Source organism: Azolla caroliniana, unplaced genomic scaffold, assembly GCF_043228905.1.
Source record: "Azolla caroliniana isolate FFs.n. ecotype wild unplaced genomic scaffold, voAzoCaro1.0.p SCAF_11, whole genome shotgun sequence".
Taxonomy (NCBI): domain Eukaryota; kingdom Viridiplantae; phylum Streptophyta; class Polypodiopsida; order Salviniales; family Salviniaceae; genus Azolla; species Azolla caroliniana.
The window spans coordinates 9061513-9075970 of record NW_028230446.1 but is presented as its reverse complement, the minus strand read 5'-3'; the positions used below and the strand labels follow the sequence as shown (position 1 = coordinate 9075970).

General features: G+C 36.6%; 1 protein-coding gene across 1 annotated transcript; it reads right to left on the bottom strand.

Moving 5' to 3' along the window:
• Positions 1-2559: 2559 nt before the first annotated feature.
• On the bottom strand, positions 2560-7240 carry LOC147857705 (very-long-chain aldehyde decarbonylase GL1-4-like). Its single transcript, XM_087327141.1, has 11 exons — positions 7110-7240; positions 6604-6815; positions 6141-6373; positions 5507-5726; positions 5257-5378; positions 4397-4653; positions 4176-4283; positions 3805-3999; positions 3489-3599; positions 3098-3274; positions 2560-2897 (listed from the first exon to the last, which is right to left on the bottom strand). Exons 1-11 carry the CDS (start codon positions 7188-7190, stop codon positions 2709-2711), a joined length of 1905 nt encoding a protein of 634 aa, XP_087183267.1. The 5' UTR covers positions 7191-7240; the 3' UTR covers positions 2560-2708.
• Between the last annotated feature and the right edge of the window lie 7218 nt (positions 7241-14458).

The following is a 14458-nucleotide window of genomic DNA, read 5'->3' as shown; positions in this document are numbered from 1 at the left end:
GGTAAATCATAACTGTCTGTTAGATGTGCACTTTAGTCTGGTTGGTGTAGAATGATATGCTCTATTCAGGGAATAGGGCTACTTGGACAGAACTAGTAATACGCATTTAGATTTATTTGACGTTGACAATATCATTTGACACTTCCATGTGAGTTGAAGGGTACCGGTAGTACCAAGAAGGTTTTGCAGAATATAAAAACCAAGAAGGCCAAAGCAACATTTTGAGATAGCAATGGGATAAAAGAATTGAACGATGTTGTGTGTTCACACCAACACATGTCACGATGGTAAAAACCATGATGAAGAAAAGCATGGGGATGATGCTAGAAGAAACAATAATGAAGAAAGACTTCATCTTGGTAATTATGAAGGCCAACTACAATAAGGTATAACTATATGTGAATGGTTCAATCAGAAAATAAGAAGCTGATCTCTATAAGACTTCCCATACCTAGTTATGAAGGTGTGCAACACTTGAATGGCTTTATTAGAAAATGAGGCACCATTGGAAAAGTTGACCAACAATGAGATTTCCGAGACCCAACCATGTAGAGATGCAAGTGATGTAAGACACCTAACATATCATCATTGAGCATGCGTAGGAAAAAATTGAAATCTTAATTGGAATTTGGCATTGGAGGTATAAAAGCAATTGTTCATTACAAGGAAGAAGTTTGGTTTTGGTAAAGAAAACAAACAAAATATCCTGGCCATATTCCTTCACGAAAAACATTAATCACCAAAGGGAGAAGCGGAAAGATGAACCACCTACCCATTACCATGATCCTCCCCCAATAAACAAGACTATATGGTCTTTGGAATATAATTGAGGGTATGAGGATATTTTGCAAACAATTGTCACCATGCTCCCTTGGAAGTTGTGGTAAAAGAGGGCCCCAAGATCTGCCTACACAACAATTTAGATGCATCATGCACATTGAAAGAAGCTCTAGAAATGTCCCAAACGTACTAGGTGTTGAGGGCTTCGAGGGAATAAACTTTCCATCATCTTATACTTAATGTATACATGAAGGGGATGGATTTATTGATGGAGCCAACTACAATAATTGCAACACGTGTTCATTACTTTAAGAAGTTGCTTGATCCAGGCATGTTTATGAGTAATGACGTGATTAGAGTAGGCCATGAATTTTATGATGTGATAGGATATATTGTGCACAACCCCTTTCATCATGAAGTGGTAAGAGGATGTGTTATGGCCTAATAGATGAAGTTTTTCAGCAATATTCCAACATTTTAAAGGGGAGCCTCACTTTGATGTTCCAATATTTTTGGGATTTTAGTTGTATGGCTGGAGCTTGGAAGGTTGGTTTCATCAAATTAGTTCCAAAGATGATATCATTTGATTTAGTTCATCAATGGCGACCTACTATTTTGATGTGGGGTTCTATAAAGTATTTACAAAGGACTTCAAAAATAAATTACAAAAGTATTTGCCAAACTTGATATACCCAACCCAAGATGGTTTCAGTGTAAGTTGAAATATACTGCATAGTTCAAACTCCATACATGATGCACGACATTCTCATCAAGAATTGATTATGGTGCACTTACGTCTGGAGAGAGCTACTGATTATGTTAGTTGGTCTTTCTTGAGTAATGCTTGATGGCAGAATTACATTAGATATCACCCTCAATCCAAGATTAGTCCTTCAAGGATACCCATTAAACCCATTGTTTTGCCATACATAGTTGCTCTTCCCTCGCGGGCGATGCTATGGAGACTTTCAACTAACAGTGATTGTGGGTCTAGGGATTAGGAACCTGTGAATTTTAATCATTTACCGTTCCCACATGTGGGTCAAGAAGTCTTTGCACACCATTTTGCAACATTTTCACAAGGGTTGCATGGAACCATCTTGCATTGGGCGGGCATCAATATTGGATTTGTCAATGCTCATAGACTTTCATCATTTCAAGACTTGTGAAGTAGGAAAGAGTACTAAGAAAGGGAGAACAAGAAAAATCTGGATTTGAGTCTTACACTTAATTACGCATGGTCTGTGGGCCCACATAATGAATGACAAGTGCTGTTGCAGCAGCAGCAGCTGTCTAGCCTAACCTTAATTCATCTTCTCTCTCTCTCTCTCTCTCTCTCTCTCTCTCTCGTGTGTACATACATACATACATACATACATACATACATTATTACATACATACATACATACATACATGAAGAATTAGATATAGAGACGATTGATACAAACAAAAATCTTGACGAGTTGGTAAGTTGAGTGTACTTGTCCGTCCACCGCATGCGTACGTACATCCATCATTCAATCTCGGTATTATTGTGCATTTAAATTATTTTGATTTTGGTGTGCTTTTTTGGGGCTGGGAGGTAATTAATAAGCTTAGGAAGAAGCTGGTAGTATGTATGTATTGCAGCACCGACTGTGCAACCATTGTTTAAAGACTGAATTAATTGAATGAATGTGAATGAAAATGTCCTCTGAACTCTCTACATACATACTGATACTAAATGATATTTGTGACAACACCACCACATAGCTATATAGCTGTATATATATATATATATATATAAATACATATTATTAAACAAAAGTACACACCATGTGTGGTAGGCATGTCATGCTCCAAATAAATCAATTAATGGTCCCCTCACAACATCAACATGAGTAGAGTAGTAGTAGTAATCAAGTAATTTACATCTCTTTTATTTGTTTCTAGTGCTTGGACTGATCATCTCCATTGAGGCTGTAAATGGAGAACCCATGCTTCATGGCAGCCTCCCAGGTCTTGTCCAGGAGATATGTGCTTATCTCATTGGAGAAGTCACTGTGCTTCCAGCCTTCCAGTGCATGTAGGATGCCTGCTGCATAGGCTGCCCTTACCACATATTTAGGGAGTATATCCTGTACATGTATGAATGTGTCAAGTGATATATATATTCATCACATCAATACACTAGTGATCATTACTAGATCAGCTTCATGCTTTTCATTTCCTTAGTTCTGTTTAGTAGATATGGTACTCTAGTGTCAAAATATGATACAACAAATCCTTAATTTACTCGATCCATATTAATTTTGTTCATGGCTTTATTTATTAATACCTCGCAACCATTCATGGTTCTTGCATTGCTCGGTAGCCTCATTGCAGGTATGTATTCGTAGGTACAATCAGACCTACGGGTAGTGGACAATGGGAATACGCCAAAGTGGTGAAAGCATGTCCCTGGCGGTGCCCACCGTTGCTCCTCCTCCCGGACCATGTCATTCACCACCCACACCTACACAAGAAGTACAACATTTGTTATGAATCTCATGTCAAATGCACCTAGTTTGCAGTGGCATCTAATTTGAGCATACACATACATATGAGCTAGCTACCACTGCATATGCATGTTATGTTTCACCATTGATTGCTACGGCCCAGACCCAGAGCGTAGCAAAAACATTGGATGGAAAGAAATAGAGGGGAGGGGCCAAGACGGTATATCTAACCTTGCAGTCCTTCCCGTTGTTGTAGGTAGTTGCAAACACAAGGTTCTTCTGAAACTCTACGTCAATATTTCCTTGTAGCTCATGGAAACAGCTTTTCGTTGGAAGCAAAGCCTGGCAGTAGGCAAAGCAAAGAGCAATTCAAAATATTGGTAGTACATTATTAGTGAATGGTTGATTTCAATGCTATGTGTATATATTTATTTAGCCTTCATTCATTTCTTGCGTTGATAATGAAGCCGCTATAGATACTTTGATCTAAAAGGAATCCGTGAATGTCCAATGACAATCAGTAGAACTTGTTACAAAAGACACATACCACAACTGTTACACCACGTTGGCAAAGGTATGTCGCAACAGCCTGACCGATGCGGGAGTTTGCAGAAGCTAGAAATACCTTATCGACTTTCTGTGCTTCTATCTTCTTCACAATAATGGCCGATGTTAACGTTTCCCCAGTTACAATAGGTATTTCTATGGATCTAGTCCTAAGGAAATCTCCATCTAATAGGTCCTGACCAATAATAGAAGATAGATTAGAAACGTGATCAACAAATTGACGATTCGATTCATGACAACTATGTTAGTTCAATCCATGACATGGTCAGCATATATTTGCATGGTTTATTTGGCATTGGTGATGAAGAAGTGGTATTAAAAGATGAAAGCTGGAACATTCCCATGTTTAACCTTGTTTAGTAGACCTAAGGAAATAACTTTGGCACCAGCTTCTTGGGCATCCAGAACACATTGCTCAACCAATCTTTTGATCTTCGCACTCGCAGGTTTCATTCGATACTAGATGAACCATTCAAATGAAGTATCAAGGTTAAAACGAAACCATTGAGAAATACTTCAAATGACAGATTTAGTCATTTGTATTGTGTGGTCACATCATTCATTGTAGCTACCTGGAAATTGTATCGAGGAATCATCCAAGTCTGGACTTCAAAACTTTTGCCGATAAGTTGTGATGTTGCCACAAAAGGTTTCGCGAAGAGCCAAAATGAGACCATGATCAAGAATGCAAAGGGCCATGTTATCCACACATACCATGGCTTCGAGTATGGCTGGGTTGCAAATGTTTGGAGCGCAAAAGGTTGGTGGAATATGGACAGGAGATCTGTTGGATGCGTCAAATAGACACAATCCACTTTATCATGGTTCCCTAGTAGTAGTGGTAGTAGTAGTAGTACATACACAACCAGATTCAGAAGATTTGATTAGACTCATGATTGATAGCATCTGAAAAGAAAGAGAGATTGAAATTGATTCATCACATTAACGTCATCCTGACAAAGGTCCTCTTTATAAGCAACTAGGCACAAAAGATTGCGCTTAGTTTCCTTGATGTGCTTCTTCTAAGTACAAAGTAAGCATAATCCAAACGACATTGATTATAACGAAGTTGCCACTGCGCTTTGCTGCAATCTAACTTCTACTTTGAAGTGCTGGATGATTGATTTCAGCATTAGCTAGAGGCCTCAGCTTCGGATCATGCATATATCTATATCTATATCTATATCTATATCTATATCTATATATATATATATATATATATATATGTATGTATGTATGTATGTATGTATGTATGTATGTATGTATGTATGTAAATTCTAAACCAAGCAAGCATACTTTCAGATTGATATCTGATACAGGATATATAGCATCCTCTCTTAATTTTAATTTTCCATTCCTCCACAAACACTAAATTCTCAGGATTTAGGCTTCATTCATCACGATAAGATTCTGACAATAATAATTATGGTACCTTTACGGACTTGACGGTGGAGCTCATCACTCGTTGGATCGGCAGTTCCATACATGTAGTCGTATAGTGGCATGAAGAGTGCGAAATTCGTGTGTACTTTGCTATGATGCAAGGAATGGAATCTAACATAACAGGTTACAGTATAACGAGTTAGAAATCATCGTTACAGGATGTATAATGGGGGGGGGGGGGGGGGGTGCCCCCGAAACCGCTAAAGAGAGAGTGTGAAAACTAGGTATATGAGACTTACGAGGGGCTATAAACTAGGTATTTCAAGGGCGGGAAAGCCTCATAGACACTTGTTGGGATGAATTCGAAGTTGCAATGCCCCCAGGAATTCATGGTATCTATGAAAAACACATATAGGTGGTACATTCCAATAGAGGCAGATCCCACAAGCATTGCGCCAGAAATTGGTATTGCAAACAGCAGCGTGTAGAACATTATCTCCAACATGGGGTGATTATTGGCTGCATAAAACAAACATTCGGATCAAGGCTCGATGATCATCATTAACACAGCACGACCCTGCTCGTTTTGCTTAATTAATTAAGGTCATGGTATTATACAGCTAGTAGTAGACTCGCCAGATTTAGATGAGGATGCTAGCTAGCTAGCTATTATACCGAAACACAGAGAATTTCCCCCCACACCCACACCCACACCCACCCCCTTCCCTCCCCTTTTCTTTAAATCATCATTCTTCTTCTCCTTTTTCGCAGAGGGAGGATAAACGGATGAGATATCCAGCATAAAAACATCTGTTCTAGCTTGCTTTGCGATGGAATTATGTATATGGCATAGTACATATTGTGAGGTACAATCAAAGATTATGGTGTGTGGTTACGGCAGCAGCATTTAGGAAAGGGGATTTGTAGGCTTACCAGAGACGGGTTGAGTGACAAAGGAAGAATGATGATGGGTATGGTAGCGCGCGAAGAGGTAATGGTGATGAAGAGCTCGATGCGCCCAATAATAGAGCCATTCAACAGGGCCGACATGCAACAGCAGCGCGAGGATGACTCCTTTCCCATCCCACAATGGCAGAGTGAACAAGGAAGGGAACATAACTTTGAAGAAACTGGCCAGCATTGTTGTAAAAATCACGGAATTCTCCCTAACAGGCAAGGCGAAGGCGTTAAATGTATAATTTTGTTAAAGACGAAAGATAGATACATAAATGTTATGACACACACATTACATATTCGAAGGTATGGAGCGCAAGCATATACATATATGTATAGATATGTATGTGTATTTGATTAGTTAGCTAGGTTTGGTAATGGTAAGAAAAGAAAAGAAAAGAAAAGATTCAAAGGAAATACAGAAATAAATTATTATTTGTACCATGAGGCCTCATGCTCGACTTGGTCGATAGGGATGCTCTTCTTCTGGATGATGAAGGGGCGGTAGAAGAAGGGGAGGCGGGAGACAGAGCCCCAGATCTGGAAGGTGGTGTAGCGCAGCGTGGCCAGGAGGAGGAGGTTTAGGGAGATGTTTGTGATCCATGGGCCGCCTTCCCAAACTGCTGCCCCCGCCACCACCACATACGCAAGGTACTGCGCCAATTTTTTTTTGGAATCATAGTTACAACAGATAAATTTATATACATATACACATATATATATATATATATATCAATCAATCACAGACGATCATTCATTTTTTGAGTGTGTGAGTAAGTTATCAAATGCACGCTCGCTCGCTCGGACGGTCACTCACTCTCAGGCTAAATTATTTATTCCATCCAATTCTTAAATATTTATTTATTAATAATCAAGCATTGTACAACATAACTACTAATTCATTCGCAATTTATTAATGCGAGGCTGCTATATTCTTTATTAACTTACCTTCCAATCGCCAATGTTCTCCCATGGGAAATCATAGAATACTCCTTTCGTGGACGCCCTATACTTCTCTCGAACTCCCATGCTCCTTAACTTAACTTAACTTAACTTAATTAAAGTAAGTAAGTAAGTAAAGTACTGCTTGATGATGATCACGCTCCTAATTGCGGCGTTCTCTACTGCTGCTGCCCACCAGCTGTAAGTACATATGTATAGGAGGGAGGTTTTGTTTGACCTAGTAGTAACCAACTAAATCAATTTAACCGAGTTCTTAGATTGTCGTTCAATTTCACAAACAAAGTGCACATCCACTCTAAGTTTCTTAAGTTACGACGATATGATGATCTAAGCATCAATGTCACAAAAACTCAAGAGTTTTTTAGATATATATATATATATATATGTACATGGATTGATCCAACATCATCAATACAATCTATTCTTTATTAGAACAGTTAGTTAAATACATATGTGTGTGTGTATATATATATATGTATCTATGAATGCATATCAACCAATGTCATTAGTAGTCAAACTAGAGCAAAAGAGATAGATGGATGGTGCGTGTCCATCCATGTAACAACAGACCAATTCATAGTAGAGTTTAATAATGAGATGTTGGTGTTTTAACCTTTGGGCATTTAATGCGCACACACATACATGTATCCATATATACATACATATTATGTATGTATGCATGTATGTATGTATATATGGTGGTGTTATGTTATGTTATGTATGTACATTGTACATAAATTCATAATAATAGTATCCATAAGGTTTTTCCAGGAACCCAGTCATACATACATTAACATATATGTCATGTCCTATCTGTCTGTCTGTCTGTCCTCCTCCTACTAATTCCATGATGAATGAATGCATGAATGATGACAAATCTCCTTCTCCCCCCCTACCTATCTACTTTCCTTCTTTTATTTACATCTATGTTATCTTCTCATTTAATCCCAAGGCGGACTCTCATCTGCCAACCCTCTCTCACTTTAACAAAAACTTTTTATTCTCCTCCTCATCATCGATATATATCTGTCTGTCTGTATCTATGTAGTTCTAAATCATCTATCGCACCCCCGCTCCACTCCACAAAGATGGAAGTGAAAAGAAAGCAAGCAAATTGAATCAAGTAAAGAAAGAAGCCGTGACAGAGCAGACATAGACGAAAGAAGCCCTGTGCCCTCTCTTCTGATTCGTGATTACATTCATGTGTCGTTCGTTTCAACACTAGATAGTTAGTTAGGTCATCATTGATGATGATGATGGATGAATAATGGATGGGTGATTGACGAGGACGTTTGTTGTGGGACTTCAGACTTGACCCACCAAAACACAACGTACACCCTTACATATAATTACAATTTACATACCATACGAGATCATGGATCAAGATTCAAGGCCACGCAAACTCAACTCCCTCAATTCAATGATTAGGTGGAGTGGAGTGAGAAGTGATTGCAACCACACATTTATGGTAGATGATACCCCCCCATCATCATATCATGCCATGGCGTTAATACAATACATACATACATACATACTTCTTCTATTTCTATATCTATATCTATATATTATGTATGGAACACACACACAGTGCACATTGCTGAAGGCGCTGAAAATCCATTTCCCCATAAAGCATTCCATGGATAGCGGCAGCAGCAGCCAAATAAATAAATAAATAAAAGAAACGACAAAACATTCCTCGAGAGTTCATGTGTTTTCTTTCTTTCATATGTACATACTCATATACCACAAATCCAATCCATACATACATATGAAGAGAGAGAGAGAGAGAGAGAGAGAGAGAGAGATAGATTATATTATCCTCGAGAGTTCATGTGTTTTCTTTCTTTCATATGTACATACTCATACACCACAAATCCAATCCATACATACATATGAAGAGAGAGAGAGAGAGAGAGAGAGAGAGAGAGAGAGAGAGAGAGAGAGATAGATTAATCATTATATTATCATCTTCAGAGGTAACTACACGAGTAGTGGTGGAACATGTTAAAATTTCCAATACGGAAGATGAACATTGGTGGGGGATGAAAGAATTTCCATTTGCTCTCTCTCCCTCTCCCTCTCGAGTTATAACACAATCTAATCCATGCACATCTATAAATTACCAACCAAATGCCACGGTGGAATGTAGTGTGGTTGAATGCATGATGATGATGATGTACATCCAAACCCACCCATCTCCAATGTCCAATGTCCACTTTGCCTATGCATCATATAACAAACCCACGGTATTAGGTAAATGTGCAGCCGAGCACTACCATTCGAGCATTCATTATTTTAACATGTCATGCTCCTAAAATTTCCTAGTTACCACATCCATGTATACTCACTCACACATATGTACATTCTATGCCATGTGCCATGTAATATTAAACATGTGATTGTGTTGACTAGTGGTACATAAACCTTGCTCGATACTCATTCCTAGAACATGAGAAAGTATCATGGATGTGCATAGTTATAGTTGATGGATGTAGTAATATGTATAATAACTTGAGAATGATGGCATTTTATTTATTTTCCGAAAATTGACAGTGTGTTTGTTTTGTTTATCTATCCTCGACACACACACGTGTGCTTGTGCACCACTCACTTGCCCCATGTAGTCACCCAACTCTTCCCTTTATAAATGAAGTATAATGTGACCATGTAATTTCATGTTAGTGTAAATATCTCACATATACTTACATTGCCACAATCTAATTTATGTTTTTTGCACTCACTTGCCCATGTAGTCACCCAACTCTTCCCTTTATAAATGAAGTATAATGTGACCATGTAATTTCATGTTAGTGTAAATATCTCACATATACTTACATTGCCACATTCTAATTTATGTTTTTTGCACTTAGAAAAGATAATGACAATTAAGAAAAGCAGACATCTCGATTTCTAAAAATTTCAAGCTTGCATCATATTTACTCATTTACACAACGACCCAAAGCTCACATTTGATTGGTATTATTATAACTTTGAGAATGGCAATGATTGCAGCTTCCTTATAAAAAAAAAGCCTCAAAGCTGGTTTATAAAAAATCGACAATACTAACTAGAACTATGGTTATCGCACGATAAACTCATGATGTGTATTCACATCACCTCTTGAATCCTAAACTGGTATGTCATAAACATGGTAGGTGATCATAATTAGTTAGTTGTACACATGACGAAATGTCAAGAGAACCTATGTGGTGAGGTCTTTAAATTTGGAGAATTCTGATTTTTTTTTTTGTCTTAGTTTGGTGATTTTGCGCGAGGTAACTTTCAAATGCGATGCTTTCCTGTATAAAAGAGTAACTATCTCCTTTATGTGAGATGCAACTTTACTATTTACACTCTCCTTTTGACCGACATAGTTACCTCCCGAGGTACATGGAACTTTAATGCATTCCCATTTTTGTAATTTCCATTATATCAAAGGGCTGTTGGCCAACACCCATTTCTTTTCTTTCTTTATGGGCAGCATGAATACTATGGACACAACCATTTTCATATCCAACGATGGGGGTTGGAGGGGGGTTGGAGGTATAGTAACAATGAACCAACCTCTTCTTTCTTTATGGGCAGCATGAATACTATGGACACAACCATTTTCATATCCAACAATGGGGGTTGAAGGTATAGTAACAATGTATCAACCTGTTCTAATGGTTAACAATGGGCTAGCGATTTTCCAAACATTGCATCGAGAAGACAAGTTCTTTATGTCGACTCTGGGAACCATAAATAGTTTGTGTAGATACATCAAGTATTACATGGTGTGATTGCATAGGTGAGTTAGAATATGTTTTTTTGCCATTTTTACTAGCCTCAAAAATATCTTTTATCAAAGATATTACTTTTCCTTGTTACATTTATGGGTGATAGGTTCAATCACTAGAAATATCAAAACATGCAAAGCTTGCTTTGTGATTTTAAGTTGTTGAGAGGCAAACCTTAGCTCAAAAGATTTATAGGTTTTCCAGATTCTATTCTTCATGTCATATGGACTAGAAGAGTTGAGAATTGCTTTTGGCGAACAAGTGAAACGTGAGTATTTACCTGGTTCATTCTAGTGAGCTTTTAAAGATCATCATTTTACCTGAATTGAACCATAAAAGACATATAAATAACAATACTTGGTATGCATAGATTTGATGTATATTCATGCACGACTCCCACATTACCTAGTATGAGGTCGTGCTACCCAAACATGACTCAACATACATGCTCAAATATCTGAGTTGAAAATACAACTTTGTCATAATACATTTGTCCATGACAATTGGTACAAACATATTACAAATTCTTTTTTGGAGGCATCAAATTTTGTTCATGCAATACAAATGATTTCTTTCATTTAATCTAAGTTTGGTGCACATTAATATTTTGAGCAATGCCGCCCCTTTTAAATGGCTTTTAAGAAGGGCTGATATGCTTGGTGACAACTTTATATGTTTAGGTGAGAGTCATAGGGAACTCCATCTATTAGGAAAGTTTTTACCCAATTTCGTTCGAGAAATTTTGGAAAATATCAATATATAATGTTCTTTGCATTCAAATTAGAACATACCCGCTTCATACTTTTATCCACACAAGGAAAGTGAATATAGCTAAGCAAATTTTGAGAATTTCTCAATTGTTGTTTTTGGCATTTCCTTGTTTTTAAATAGTTTTATAATACTCATGACTATCTTGTCTACCTCAAAATTTGATCAATCTGATGCCACGTCTTACATGATCAAGCATCTCATCATTCACAATTTAAGTTGGACTCACATAAAAAAGAAATACTTGATATCGATATAGAAAAAGGAGTAAAGTAAGAAAAAGAAAAAGCGAATTATGAAAAAGAGTGAAAGGCTAACTTTAAGAAAGGAGATGGAAAGATAATAGTGTGTGTTCTTTGGCGAGTCTCAAAAACAAAAAAGCGAAGTTTGTTTTCTTATGATTTGGTAGAAAATACTTGTGGAATTCATTGAGGCTCGTTGATGTTAGGACGTATTGTCGTATCAACATTTTCGTGATGAACAGATAAAGGTAATGAGAGAAAATTTCTATGTGAACATGACACGCTTTGTTAAAATTGGGATGATTTTTCTAGAGTATATGTATTGTTTGATATAAACTTTTGGTTAATTGTATTTTTCTCATAATCTGAAGTCTTTCATAAGCATGTTGTTTGGAGAGTAGCAAAAACTAAAAAAGAGAAAATAACCTTCATATGATTCGATAGAAAAATACGCATGGAATCATTGAGGCACGTTGATGTTGGGAAGTTGTATCACTAAAATCTACAAATTTGTCATGAAGCAATGAAGGCAATGAGAGACGATTTCACATGAACATGAGATGCTTCATTGAACTATGGATGATTTTTCTAAAGTGTCGGTTATGTTTGATATAGCTTTTAAGTTAGGTATTTATTTCTCATAATCTTCAAAGTCCATCATAAGCATGTCGTTTAAAGAAATAAAGTTTTCTTATGGTAAGAAAATAGATACTCGTGGAATTCATTTAGGTATCTTGATGTTGGGAAGTTGTTATGTTGACATTTATAGATTCGTCACCAAGTCAAAGAGATAAAATTTCTACATGAAGATGACATGCTTAATTGAACTTGAGATGACTTTTCTAGAGTATATGTATTGTTTGATTATATACTTGAAGCCTTAAAGTAGTTGTTTGTTTCTCATAATCATTGAAATTCTTCATAAGCTTGACATAACTTCTTTCACGTGTCTTAGAATATACAATGATGGGATGATTCTTCTAGAGTCTACATATTGTTTGGTATAGACTACAAATTAGTAGTTTATTAATGTTCAAAATCTTCATAAGCCTAACATACCTTCATTATTCCATCATACATAGTTTGTAATATAGTTGAATGCATTGTCAAACATTCTTTAACATACGAATGCAAACGAATGCATATGGTATCAAAACATTCTTACGTTTTTTTTTTACACTTTACCTTAATTTTCTTACCTTAAAAAAATTACCTTATAATAAATAATGAATACAAAAGTATGGTATTTACAATACATACTTGGAAGGTGTTTACCATACTCGAATGATTGAAACATTCTCGAATGCGAATGCACTTATGGTACTTATGGTTCATACTATGCCATCATAGAATATACAAATGTTGTTTTAGAAACAAGCATGAATTTTTGTGAAAGCTACAAAAGATATTTAATTGATGATTATTTATTGATTTATGATAACGAAATACAATTCAAAACAATCTTCATCCATCACCCATACTCTCTTGGCCATGGGGTTCAAGCGTACCCCAAAGATTAAAATCATTGTCTTGAATGTTAAAAACTTAAAACATATCTATCATGTTTTAAATTCTAATTGTGTACATTAATAAAGTTCAAATGTGCTCTATATAAACCAAGTTAAAGAATGAGTGCAATTATGTAAACACCACCTGAACTAAAAGATGAGATGATGTTAACAACTCCAATTACACATAATTTGTGTTCCATTTCTAGTTAGTGGGGATGTTGTACAAAAGCTGCACTCAACCACATCTTGTGTGTGAGAACACTCATAGGAGAACATGTATGAAAGTCTACTTTTGTAATAGGAATATGGAAAACCACCACTAAGATGAATATGCAAATGGGTAACACTTTCCCTAGTGAAACGTTGACATAAATAACTTCGTTAGTAGGAGGTACAAGATATGTATTTTCCTTGTAAGACAAGGATATTACAAGTCTAACATGGAAGAGATGATGTAAACTAATTGGGTTGACTAGCAAAAACATTCTATTTGGTGAGATGTTCTCTCAATTCACATGAGAATCATCGAAGAAGAGATGCCCCAAACTATTTGAGTGGACTAGCATAACATTTTGATACGTTGAGAATTGCCATAACTAGACATGCACCACAATCATTTTTAGATTCATAGTTGATATTGCGCATTGAGGAAAATCACAATTGGAACAAGAACATTGGTTCCAAAAAGTAGAGCATCTGATGCATCATATCTTCGTGAGGAGAAACCAAAAGCTTTTGAACAATCTCCATCATCTTCCTAAACTCTGACTCCTCTCCGGATAAAAGACATTCACCCTCACCAACTCGGAGTTTCCCTTGTGTTTTGTTAGTGATGATGTGACCAATACCTCTCGGGATCCTTAAATTAGGATCCACCCCTTTTCGAACTATCTACTAACAAAGGAGCAACCATACACTTCAACTTTTTTATATACATCCTTATACATTGCATATACTTATAGACCTCATCTTTTACAACACTTTGCTCATGTTTATCGATGGTTACAATGTGGTAATGTACATAATGAAGAATT